This window comes from Saimiri boliviensis, chromosome 5 (genome assembly GCF_048565385.1).
Source record: "Saimiri boliviensis isolate mSaiBol1 chromosome 5, mSaiBol1.pri, whole genome shotgun sequence".
Classification (NCBI taxonomy): Eukaryota; Metazoa; Chordata; class Mammalia; order Primates; family Cebidae; genus Saimiri; species Saimiri boliviensis.
Window position 1 is genome coordinate 48,733,732 of NC_133453.1, and position 13,047 is coordinate 48,746,778.

The following is a 13,047-nucleotide window of genomic DNA, read 5'->3' on the forward strand; positions in this document are numbered from 1 at the left end:
ATAACAGCAGCATTACTGTTTTTTTTTTTTAATATCCCTGAATCTCTTTTAACTTATTTTATATCCCCAACTACAAGAGTAATAAGAACTGAGCTCTTTCCCCTATCAGTATCAGAGTTACTTCCATTCCTTTGCATATGAGAAACTAATCATACAAACTTGGCTGCAGTAACCTTTAAACTTTACGCCTCCCAGCAGGACACCCGGTGATCTGCAACCCATCAGTCAGCTCTAGGGCAAATGCAAACAATACTTTCCGTTACAATAACTTGTATCCAGGAAAAAGAAACAGGCGCTCTGTTGCATCTGTAACATAGCAGCCAGAGAAAAGTTTACTAGCTTTAGCCAATTGGAAGCTATGGAGCGGGGCCAAGTAAGCATGTTTTTCTCCGCCTCCAGATGAAGTCATGATTGAAATATGACATTGAACTTGAAAAAAAGGGGGGGGGGAAGGGAAGGAGAACAGAAAAGAAAAGCTAAACCTGCAACAAAGTGTCCTGTGCCCAGAAGAACGCAGTTACAAAGTGTGTGCATACTTCTGAACCCTGAGTGGTTCTCAGTTCTGTAACCTTCTCCTCCCACTGGGTGGAGTAGGGCTTTTAAGAGCAGCTGGAATGCAATTCCCCTGATCAGCATAGCCAGTTGTTGCCTGTCTGAACCTCTGCCAGTCCTAGAGAGTGGTGCTCTGAGCTCCAACCAGCAGGCCTTATCCTGCACCCTCACCACCGCAACTTCCCACCCGAGCAAGAAGCAGCTCCCAGAGAGGAAGAACGTTCCCACCTGCCTAGCCATGGGAGAGGACGCTGCACAGGCCGAAAAGTTCCAGCACCCTGGGTTTGACATGCAGCAGGAAAAGCCCTCGAGCCCCAGCCCGATGCCTTCCTCCACACCGAGCCCCAGCCTGAACCTGGGGAACACGGAGGAGGCCATCCGGGACAACTCGCAGGTGAACGCCGTCACGGTGCTCACGCTCCTGGACAAGCTGGTGAACATGCTAGACGCCGTGCAGGAGAACCAGCACAAGATGGAGCAGCGACAGATCAGCTTAGAGAGCTCCGTGAAGGGCATCCAGAACGACCTCACCAAGCTCTCCAAGTACCAGGCCTCCACCAGCAACACGGTGAGCAAGCTGCTGGAGAAGTCCCGCAAGGTCAGCGCCCACACGCGCGCGGTCAAAGAACGCATGGACAGGCAGTGCGCGCAGGTGAAGCGGCTGGAGAACAACCACGCGCAGCTCCTCCGTCGCAACCATTTCAAAGTGCTCATCTTCCAGGTCAGTGCGCCGTACGCTTCCTCACAGGCAGGCTGGATGGAACTCCTCGACATTCATGATCTCACTCGTCCTGGCTCTCACTGCCATTTTTACATTTGTCCTGCCTGTCGGGGATCACACACACAAGGCATTGTCCCCTGTCTGCCTGCAGCAGGCAAATATGAAATCTGCTCAGAGGGGTGGGAATTTCCCAGGTCACCGCAGACTAAATCCAAAGAAGATGCTCGTGGGTTTAGTAGGTCCCGGGTCATTTGTTAGGGAGCACCTGGATGCACTCCCTACAGGTTGGGAAGATGTGCGAGTGCACCCTAGTCACATTTGTCTCTTTGCATTAGGAGCTTAGGGCTCTGGCTGCAGCTGTTTGCTGGACAGGGCAAATTAATTCAGTGGCTGTTCATTAACTGTTTGTGGAAACGAAGTGATCATGTGAGATATTTTGTTGTTTTTTAACCAAGAAGTCAAACTATTCCTTTACTCAAAGGCTACCAGCATTTTGGGAACCAACCAAATAGAAGATTGATTCCATTAGAGTTGGACTAGCCTTGTTCCTTTAAGACTATTTTGGGCAAGGCAATCTTGTGGCGTTCTTTTCTAGCGAATGCACTCGAAATACCGAGTACAAACACACTAGATATGCCTCTCCTTGCTCAGAGAGACCACAACTGTTAAGTAAAATAAAAGGAGTGTTATCAGTTATAGTCACAAAGGCTAGTCTCAAATGTTTCTCCCTCAAACGGTTGCCTTAGAATAAAAAGGCCACTTAATTTTTTTAATGCATCAATAATGCAATTAATGTAGCAAGAGGCTATCTGGGGACAGGGAGATTGCGTGGGGCTGTTGTTCCGCCAAGTGGTGGGCATTTGTGAATCCCAGGGCAGCCCTGCCTAATGCTGGAAGCCCTTCCGCCCAGTGGAACCCAGCCAGCACAGAGCCCAGGAAGCGATTGCAGTCCTCGCCCCAGGGCTGTGTCTCGTTGTGACCAGTGAATAGGAGAGGATTTCAAAGCCATGGAGGGGAGAGGCTATAACCAACAGTTTGATTGTGAAAGGCACACAGGGAGAGCCTTCATCTCCCAAGAGAGATTTAGAAATTGGGATTTAAACCGAGGGAGCCTTCTTTTTTCAAAAGGAATCTGCTCTGCCAAGTTAGAACCTAAGCCTTCCTACCCCCATAAAAGCAAAAACTCATCTCGCTGCTTTTTTGTCCTCAAATTGCACTTGAGTATTATAAAGGTTTAGGGAGGCTGTGTCCTCCTCTACCTTGCAGGCTTTTGCAGCTGAAAACTTTTCAGCTTTTAATGCAAATGCAGTAGTTTTCAAGCACCAGATGAATTGAAACGAGATACAGTAACTGGGCCTTTCTTAAGCCATACGAGATCCTTACTTTATTAGCCTAAGAGATATTAGAAATCTCAGCTCTCAAGGCATTTCTAAATTAAATACTGATCTCCAAACAAAACCAAACATGTACAGACCTGTTTAAGTCTGAGACACCAAAGGAAATGTTTCTGCTTCCAGTATGAATCAGGCAGATTATCTCTTGTCCCATCCCTCAGTTAAGGAGGAGGAAAAAAGTATTTATCTTGTAGAGGAAAATCACAATTTGTCAGGATTGGGTTTTGTTTTGTTTTCTCACGGATGTTCTGCAGGTGTTGGGGGGAGGGATGGAGAGGATATGCTAGTAGAAATTCAGGAGAATTATAAATCTGACATTAAAAAAAAAAAACCGCAGGGAACTTAAAGGCATATGCTGTTGTGAGGGCCTGACATGGTCTCCTGTTTTGTCACATTGGATTGACAGGTGTGAAATTGCAGCCAGAAATGGCAGAAATTCTCCACGTAGTGAGTGGAAGCTGAAACAGGGGTGCTCAAGACCAAACCAGAAGCTAAGAGAATCCAAGGCAATGTGTTCAGACTCCATTGTGGGCCCTTTAGCAAGCAACCCCCATGGACACCTTTAAAGAGCATTTTAGGAGGCAGGAAACTAGAGGCAAGTGACTGGACCTTTCTAAGGCTGTATAAGATCCTTTATTAGCCTAAGGGATATTAGAATTCTCAACTCTCAAGGCATCGCAAGATGATTGTTCTGTAAAAAACAAATGAAAGAACAGTCCCTCAGTGGAAAGATTGTTCTTTCTCCTATTCCTTCCAAAAGTAGCAGCGTCCCCAGAGTAGTAATTATGCCAATGTATAAAACAATAATTTGTATTAGACAGTGGTCCAGTATAGTAGTTCAGAAGATAAATTTTGGAGTCACACAAAGAGTAGTTCAAATCCTACTTCTACCACTACACAGTTTGTAGCTTCTTCAAATCTGTTTCCTCATCTATACACTGATGATATTAATAAGAGCAAAAAGAAAAATCAAGTACTTAATAAGCCCAGCATATATTGCTGGGCATCTTTCTGTGCCTTATCTCATTTATCCCCAATTTACAGATGGGGATGTTGAGATTCGAAAATGTTTATGGCTTGTCCAAAGCTAGTTAGTAAGCAAGTGGTGAAGCTGGATTCAAACTCATATTTAATTCATTTCAAAGCACATGCTCTTGAACACTAATGCTTCTTCCCTCCTATCTCTCTCATAGAATAAGGAATGAAGGAAATCACATTTAAAATAGTTAGTAGGGACTGGCAGGGTATAAGTGGTCAATGAATAGAAGACATTGCTGAGAGGATCTGAAATTCATTTGCTTAGAGAGAAGGCTACATTTTTGCTTGGTTAGAAATATGGCCCCTGGGTAAAAACTGACCTTACCTTACCCAGGATCTTAAAACAGCTCTGCTACACACGGAGAACCATGCATTGTGTAATTATTGCCATATTGAAGTCAACATTATATCTCATCTCTGTGAAAGCAAAGGACTCTTCCCAAATACCTACTCTAAATGAACCCTCTAGTCACAGCATGATCTTCACAGTGTAGCAGAAGGGGACTATTTCCTAGGCCTGTGGAGAATGTGGAGGGCAAATATGTACCAGGTGCCTTTAAGTTATTTATCATTTTCAGTCCATCTGAACCCTATGCCAGACTTCCCCTTATTAAATCTACTGATTCTAGTTTAAGATAAAAAACTATGTGAAAATAAGAGAGTGAGAAAGGAAAATCTGTCCCATGACCTGAGCACATTTGGTACAGCAATGTTGAGAAGAGTACATTTTCAGTTTGTGAAGTCCTGTAGAGCCGTCCAAAATCTACAAGTATGATCTGGTTAGTGGTTGGCCTGCTAGACACTTACACATTTGCTTTTTGGGTTTTGTTTTGTTTTGTTGAGACAGAGTCTCGCTCCATCACCCAGGCTGGAGTGCAATGGTCCAATCTCGGCTCACTACAACCTCTGCCTCCTGGATTCAAGTGATCCTCCTGCCTCAGCCTCCACCACCACACCCAGCTAAAATTTGTATTTTTAGTAGAGACGGGGTTTCACCATGTTGGTCAGGTTGGTCTTGAACCCCTGAGTTCAGTTGATCCATCCCCCTTGACCTCTCAAAGTGCTGGGATTACACACGTGAGCCACCATGCCTGGCCATAATTGCATTTTTTAAATTCCAAACTTTGTCCTTAATTTGTCCTACTTTGTCCTATTTAAATCATGTCGTAGTTTATTTGTCTGTTCAGAATGTTACAACATTGTTGTAGCTGTGAAACATCTAATTTCTTAGCAATTACTTTAAATTATAACCAGTAGTGTCTAAAACTGAAGAAGCATCTCTCTTTCAGCAATAAAATAAATTCTAAATCCTAGTTAAATTCGGCAGTTTTCTCTTTTAAACTTTTCTGTAATAGCTTCAGATCAATATTTGAATTCAAAATACTGTGACATGATCCAGCATAAATAAAATAAGACTCATAGGCATTGCTGATCAAAAAGCAAATGCTAAAGAAAGACTAAGAGTCCGCTTGTAAGCATGGCGATCTTTTCCTTCAAAAAAAAAAAAAAAAGAGAGTTTGTCCAGAAAATCAGTGACTCTACACTTATGAGGAAATTTTCTCTTTTGATTTCAGAGATAGAATTTCACAGGTAACTGGCCCTGAGGATGCAGTGCCCTCTTACGTCCTCTTAAGATTCTAGAAATGATTATTTGAAAAAGCAGTTGGGAGATGATTTCAAATACAGGGAACAAAATGAGAGTACTCATGGACAGCTTCCACTTTCATCCACATGAAATTGAGAAATTGGGTGAAAAGAAGTAGAAAGGTTAGCTATTTGCAGTGGATACATTTCTGGAGAACTGAGCCTATAAATGTGTTCAAATCTTCATCCTTTGGGTTCCTTCAATAAGGTCAGAATTTAGAAAGGTGCTAAAAGTGTAACATCTTCAGACTATTTTTAATTTGATTTTTAAAAAGCCTGCACTTTATCCAAAGTCACTGCTCTGAAGACTGTTACGTTAGTACAGACCTAGAAGAAATGGAGATATAGATAATAAAAGACGCCTTTAAATGACAGCTTGCCATGTTTCTATCACACTACAATGTTCCCATATGGGATATTGGTTTTGATGTGTTACTTATCCAGTGCCCTTTTAGTTTATGAGATAAACAAAATGCTAGTTCTTATTGTTATTTATATTTATTGAATTTGAGCAGTGCCTTGGGCACTTTAAGTGAATAACTGATTATTCTTAGTGTTTCTTAGAAAGAATCATTACATGTTCTTGTGTAAAAAAAACTAGACTCTTTCAGATGCAGTTATTCCAAGTAAATGCTGCCCTTTCCACTGCTTTGTAATCTATATCTGTTTGAACTAATGAACGAAAAATGTTCTCCAATGCAACTCAGGTCCTATAGTTTTGATTCTTACATGAAACAAAACACATTTGATATCAGTACACTATGGAATCGATTCTGCAACTTGTTAATTCTTTTTTGTGGGGTTTATGTTAACATCAAAGAATCAAATATTTTAGAGCTGGAAAGCACCTTAATAATCATTCCGTTTAACTTCATTTTATATCAAAGAAACAGGCTGAGAAACAGTGACTAGCAAGGTTTCATTTTATGATTAATAATAGAGATTATAGAATTGAATTGCAAAATGAGTAAAAACAAACAGTATAATCCCACTATGGTAAAGTTCATGTTTACTGGGTTTTCTACATCAGCTTTTAAATAATTCAGTGTGATTTGGTTTTTTTGTTTGGTTTTGTTTTGCGTTCTTTATTTGTAACAAAGAACACCTAACCAGTGTGTCTTAAAAAAAGAATTGAACCCTTGATAACACTGAAAAATAATGAAACTTTTAAATCCTCCAGAATGTGAAAGACTGCTCAGGGATTATAACTAATGCATTTTATTCTTATGACTTGCTGATTCCACCAGCAGCTGCCTTAGGGGTGCAGTTCTAATCAATGACTGTATCCACTTGGCAATCCATACCTCAGAAACACAAATCGGAGAAAACCATCAATGTGTAAAAGAGACCTATAAATCAGAATGTCAGGTGGGCACAGTTTTATTTTAATAACTAGTATTTAGAGATTATTGGATAAACCATTCCATGGACACAGATTTATGGTCTTCATACCCCTCCAGGATGTTACTGCATCCCAGCGGGAATATGACATCCTTTGTTATTTTATTCTACCAACAGGAATGATGAGTTAGTGACAGGAAAGCAAACTGTTGGCTTTTCTCTCCTTATTCAAGCTTTTAAATGATTTACTGTAATTTCCTTTCTAAGGAGAGTCATGGAGTCTTATTTGTTAAAATGTGCATGTCTAGGTATTTAGATATAAACACAGAAGATTTGCTTCCATGAGCTTCAACCCAAGAAATGTCTAGCATGTTGGCGAGTCTGTCTGTGTTGATACCAATAGGACTGTTAGTTCACTAGGATCAATATGAACAGCAAACAAGCTAAAGTACAAGGAGAAATGCTACTTTTTCAGTTCTTTCCATTCGTTTTTATGCTGTGAGCTTATCAGTCATATATGTTTGAAGAGTACTGTTTTATTCCCCTTCCTTTGAAAAAATTCCTCAGGGTTCTTATGAAAGGTCAGAACCAGGAACATCTGCATCAGGGGAGATGAGGACCTTTTTGAAAACAAAGGGTAAATAACCAGCTGCTCCTGGAGGGCCTCTGCTGGGCAGAACTGCCCAAGGAAGCAGTGCCGCTCACAAGGGATTCCTAGCACCATTTTCAGGAGCTAAAAACCCGAAGTAGACATATAAGTAACTAGCGTAGGACAGCTGTGACAGAATTGTGGATGTGTATTTGATCTTCCCTCTTGAAATCACCATCAGTCTTGGAATCTGCATGAGAAAGCCAGTCCGAAACATTACAATGGGAGGCTGAAGGCGGAAGTGTCACCTTGCTTATAGGCATATGAAATGTCAAGTGTTTCCATGAGGTGTGCGTGGGAGCTTGAGCACAGGGCACATGTGCAGGAGAGACTAGGCACCTCAGGAGAGGGCAGTGACCCAGCATCCATTATCTGAGATTTAGATGGAAGTTTCCACCACCATTAGAGTTACTTCATTGTCAAACATCACTCACACGTCTTACTATGGAATAGAATTTTTGAAGATTATCAGTATTTTTCTGCCTCCAAACAAACATTATGGAAAGGTAAGAGCTACATGTGCTTCGACATTCACAGATGATTGTGAAAAGAAAGGGTTTGCCTCCAGAGTAGATGCCATCAGAAGCCACGAAATAAACACTGTCCAACACACAGAACGTTAAATCCTGCTTGCGTAATTAAAATGACAGCAGAAGCATAGCAGTTAGCCAAGGAGACATATCTCACTTGTTTCCAGTTGCATAAAGACACATCCAACTCATTCTGGATTATCTCTGTTCCTGCTGGGTTTATTTTTATAGCTGGCATCAAAAAAGCTCTCATATAATTTCCCTGGCATTTTACAAAAGAGTTCAGTATGGGTTTCCTACCTTCCCTCAACACCCATTCATATACCCACTGTGTGTCTACCACAGATCATATATGATTCACCTTATAATAACTTTCCTCAAAGCTGTCCTCAAAGGGTAGGCGATAAAAGAATCAAAAGAGTCTAAGACTCAACAGCAACTATGCTTTTGTAATAATCAAATGTACATTTAAGGAAAAACTGTAATATTATTCATTTAATTCCTTTAGAAGTTCAGTTACTATGCCTACCTTTTGTTGGGATTAAAGAAAGGGAAGTTATCCAACTTACTAACTTTGATTAACCTGAGACATTATGCTATATAAAATGTACCTCTTCTCTGATAGCCAAGGATTCTTTTTACAGTTTTCTGCTTGAATTCTGCTTTCCTCACTGAGGACTTTTAATAACATTTCACTGATCTCTTGGTTTCTTCCTTTCCTGTAAGCAACTCCTGTCAAACCTTCTCAACCCTCTTGTCAAACCCCGGAAGTAATTTTGCTTCTAGACTAAGCATCCAAGCCCTCACTGTTTCAGTTGCCTACCTCTCTTTTAGTAACACCCCTCCACTATGAAGAAAATCCTTCCTTTCAAATGGAGATCATTGTCCCCATGGGGACTTACGTTCTCTTGATTTCCCAGCGGCAGCAGCAGTCAGAAAACTTCCTTCTAGACACAGAGCTCAACTGGTTCTTTTGTAGTCCTCAAGCCTGCCCAAGAAAGGGGCAATCTCCATTCCAGCCACTTTCTTAGAAAGCCGCCTTACCCAACATGCACTCGTTTAACAAGCAGCTGTTGAGCTCTAGATGCTGGGACGCAGCATGCACAGGAGACAAAAATCCCTGCCCTCATGGGGAGCTCATTTCAGGGAACTAGAAGCAACCTCAACTTGAAACATGGGAAAGCAGTGCTCTGTAAAAGTCCATGTCATAAAAGACTCGTGGCAGTCCCACACTCCTTTTATTATTATTATTATTGTTATTAGTAGTAGTATTTTACTTTGTCTTTTACTATGGCCTGAACACTTTCCGTGACATTCAAAATAAGAGGGTATGGAGAAAGTTTTGGAAAACACAATATATGATATCATCACTCTAACAAGGATTCTATTTAATTGGACTTTTCTACTTCTTATCTCAACACAAGACATTACCCTTTGTTTCTTACATTTTGTGGAAAGGACTCCGTAGAGTGTGTATAAGGGGAGACACAGGGTTGTATTTTTTCAAGGAGCATCATAATTCTACCATTAAGTTGTTAATAGGAGAAGGTTTTTCTGTTTCTCTATAATATCTAAACTTTATTTAGTCTTTATCAAATATAAAGTCACACTCTAAAAGCATGTTTTTATCTTTTCAGTCAATCAAAATTACAAAATAAGAAGGGAAGTTCTTGCCATTAGCATAAACTTTACAGGATGTTTAGATCCCAAGTAGGCTTTAAAATCCACTAAATCCAGTTAGTTTTCAAAGTGAAAGTTTACTGAACAGCCTTAGATAGAATCAGGCAATCCTGAGGCTCTGGTTGCAGAAGGGGTGGCAGGGGTGTCTGGAGCCTTGCCCCCTCTGGCATTCCAGCAGAACCCCTAGTGCCCCTGGGAGTATAGGTTGAAAGCTGCTAATCTAGGTCAAATCTCTTGTTCATATCTGGAAGAAACTGACACTCAAGGAGATTAAGTTATGTGTTGAAAGCTGAGCTGCTATTTAGTGGTACAGCAAAGACAGAGACTCAGGCCTCTGGCCACACATTCACTACTGTGCCGTTTCTTTCAAAAAAAGATGTGAAGACATCTTGCTGACTGGCTCTCCTTGTCTGGTATTCAAAGAAAAATATTTAAAAATCAAGAGTTCTTTAGCTGTGTAACCTGCGTCTGTCTGCATTCAAAACTCCCCAGTGAGCAACGTAGCATCACCATCCTCCTTGCACTCCGGAGCTGAGTGTTCAGGTGCTGCTCCTTGCCATCTTTGCCTGTGTGCCCGGCAGCTGGAGGAGGGTGCTGGCAACAGTGAAGGGGGGCAGCTTTCTGTGCTTCTCTCCTCACTCTTCGCTGGAGGTGGGGGCCGAAGTATTCTTACCCAAAGAAGTTCTTCGTAACACTAGAGAATTGATCAACTATGGCTAGCCGCATAATTCCCCCTCACTATTCTAAAAATAACCGTAATTTCTCACCTCCCCTTATTAACTCCCGCAAAGGATATTCTGAACCACAAGGCTTCCTGAGTGCACCCCCAGGAAGCCTAGTCCTTGTTTCTCTCACTCTAAAATGATGTCCTCGGCAAAATTAGTGTGCACCTTTGAACAGATACCAAGGGTGACCATACCTTTATTTCTGACTTCTAGTTGGAGAGGGAACCCAGTCAAGACTTTTTGTGCGTCTGTCACTTGAAGACTTCTCAGTTCTCTCACCTGCCCTTTTATCTGCCAACTTGACCTTCAGGCTCTTCTGCAGTGGGATTTTGGCAGGCCCAAGCCCTCTGACCTCAAAAGAGGATAGCAGAGAGAGGGCCTCTGGGTTCACAATGCAGTGACGTACTTTAGCTCTGTTATCTAGGCGGCTTCCTGGTCTATCTCCGTCACTGCCCACTTCCCCTCTGCCTGTCACTGATAGAGCTTCTGCCGGCTGTCCCCCTGATAGTCCCAACAGGCTGCCCTTGGCCTTATCCAGCCTAAAGAGAATGACTTCCCGAGTTCAGAACTGTCTTCCTATTCTAGAAAACGGAAGCCACAAACATTTGGTTTTCATCATCACCGTGTCCCCAGAACAGACACACACATTACAGCAGCTCAGGGCTATTTGTGAAATATGTTATTAACATGAAACCTATCTTGTCCGTCTTTTCAGGAGGAAAACGAGATCCCTGCCAGTGTGTTTGTGAAAGAGGGCGTTTCCAGCGCTGTGGAAGGGAAGGAGGAGCTTGCGGATGAAAACAAGTCCCTGGAGGAAACCCTGCACACCGTGGACCTCTCGTCAGATGATGATTTGCCCCACGACGAGGAGGCCCTGGAAGACAGTGCCGAGGAAAAGACGGAAGAAAGTAGGGCAGAGAAAATAAAAAGATCCAGCCTCAAGAAAGTGGATAGCCTCAAGAAAGCATTTTCTCGCCAGAACATCGAGAAAAAGATGAACAAGCTGGGGACAAAGATCGTATCTGTAGAAAGGAGAGAGAAGATTAAGAAATCTCTCACGTCAAATCACCAGAAACTATCCTCAGGAAAAAGCTCCCCCTTCAAGGTTTCTCCCCTCACTTTCGGGAGAAAGAAAGTCCGAGAGGAAGAAAGCCATGCAGAAAACGGGACCAAGTCCGAAGACCTGCCTAGCAGTGAGCAGATGCCCAACGACCAGGAGGAGGGCTCCTTTGCAGAGGGTCTTTCCGAAGCGTCCCTCGCCAGCGCCCTGGCCGAAGGAGAAATCGCAGAGGGGGCTGCTGAGAAGGCGACCTCCGGGGGGAGTAACTCGGGGATGGACAGCAACATCGACTTGACTATTGTGGAAGACGAGGAGGAGGAGTCAGTGGCCCTGGAACAGGCACAGAAGGTGCGCTACGCAGGTGGCTGTGCGCTCACCTCGGAGGAGGCGGAGCGCTCGGGTGAGGACCCGGTGCAGCCCGCGGTGCTGCAGGTGCACCAGAGCGCCTGAGCGCCGCGCCGCTGTGCCAGCCTGTGCTGGGTCCCAGCGGGCAGCCAGGGCCCAGGCACAAACTCCTGCACACCTTCAGCGCAACCCACCACCTCCTGCGTTCCTGTCCAGGCGGCGATCATTGACCACACAGTCTAAGTAACATACACGAGACCAGGCTTTACCACGAAAGCGATCTGTCACCGACTCCACTTTTAATTTGCTCTTAGGTTCTCTCTCTGGAGAATGTCTCCAAGATTGCCAGAAAGAAGAAAATGAGTAGTTGAAAACTGCTCATCTATTTGGCTTAGTCAGAAAAAAAAAAAAACAACAGAGAATTCTTAAGATACTAGTCATGAAAAGGGATTCATTTTTGTCATTCCGTAAGCTGGCTGAATAGGGTACCCGTAATATACTGTATTTCCACAGTACTCTGTGAATCTAATTATTATTCTTTAAGTGTTGAAACATAATATACATAAATATGTAAGCTGTATGTTACATATAACATATAACTATATGTTTTAAGAAGAAAACATCTACAAAAGGTAAAAAAGAGATGTTCAGTTGGTTGTTTACTTGTTAGAAACCATTGTTTTATTGCAAACGAAGGAAAAATGAAGAGACTATAACAGTCAGCTAATGAAATAAGATATGTAGTAAAGTCAGGAATATTAGAAAAGAAAAGTAAGAAGGAAAATTTGGAAAATGAGAGAAACAGGAAACAAAGAATGCCGAAAAGAATGCAAAGAACGAGAAAAAAATGTATGTGCTTGAAAGTAAAGTATTTACAGCAGTAGCTTAACTATTTCACTCCTTAAATAACAATACTAAAGAAGTTCATATATCCTGGAATAACATGTCATCTTCAAAATATTTTTATTTTCCAATATTTTTAAATAATAAACATACTTTATAGTGTTAAAGCTGTATTTTTTCTTAATAAATAAAAGATATTACAAATATCTCTTTAAGGAAGTTCAAAAGGATGTTGTTTTGTTAACACTGGAACAAAAATAAATCTTCAAAATGTAATTAATATATACTGTTTTGTGGAAACTTGGATCACCCATTCTTTAATGCTCTTCAAATCTTAACTAACCCTTACATTCCATATGATGTGCTTATAAGATACTAAAATCTATAGGTTTTGGAAGCAAAATATTCTATTTTTTTTTTGTACATAATGGCAATTTCATTCCAGATTGTATTTTATTTATATATTAATTTCACAGAACATTAATGTTTTTTAACTTCTTAGAGCATGCTAGCATTTTATGTATA

The 13,047-nt window shown here is 41.8% G+C and overlaps 1 protein-coding gene across 1 annotated transcript; it reads left to right on the forward strand.

Annotated features, from left to right (window-relative positions):
- The first annotated feature begins 471 nt into the window (after positions 1-471).
- CAVIN2 (caveolae associated protein 2) lies at positions 472-12,101 on the forward strand. The gene is made up of 2 exons (XM_003940808.4): positions 472-1,273; positions 10,990-12,101. The coding sequence occupies exons 1-2, from the start codon at positions 791-793 to the stop codon at positions 11,782-11,784; spliced, it is 1,278 nt and encodes a 425-aa protein (XP_003940857.1). The 5' UTR covers positions 472-790; the 3' UTR covers positions 11,785-12,101.
- Positions 12,102-13,047: the final 946 nt, after the last annotated feature.

Bases quoted from the DNA above. Each gene is read 5' to 3' on its own strand.
- CAVIN2 (XM_003940808.4), top strand. From the start codon at position 791: ATGGGAGAGGACGCTGCACAGGCCGAAAAGTTCCAGCACCCTGGGTTT. The intron at 1,274-10,989 runs GTCAGTGCGCCG...CCGTCTTTTCAG, and splicing joins TCAAAGTGCTCATCTTCCAG to GAGGAAAACGAGATCCCTGC.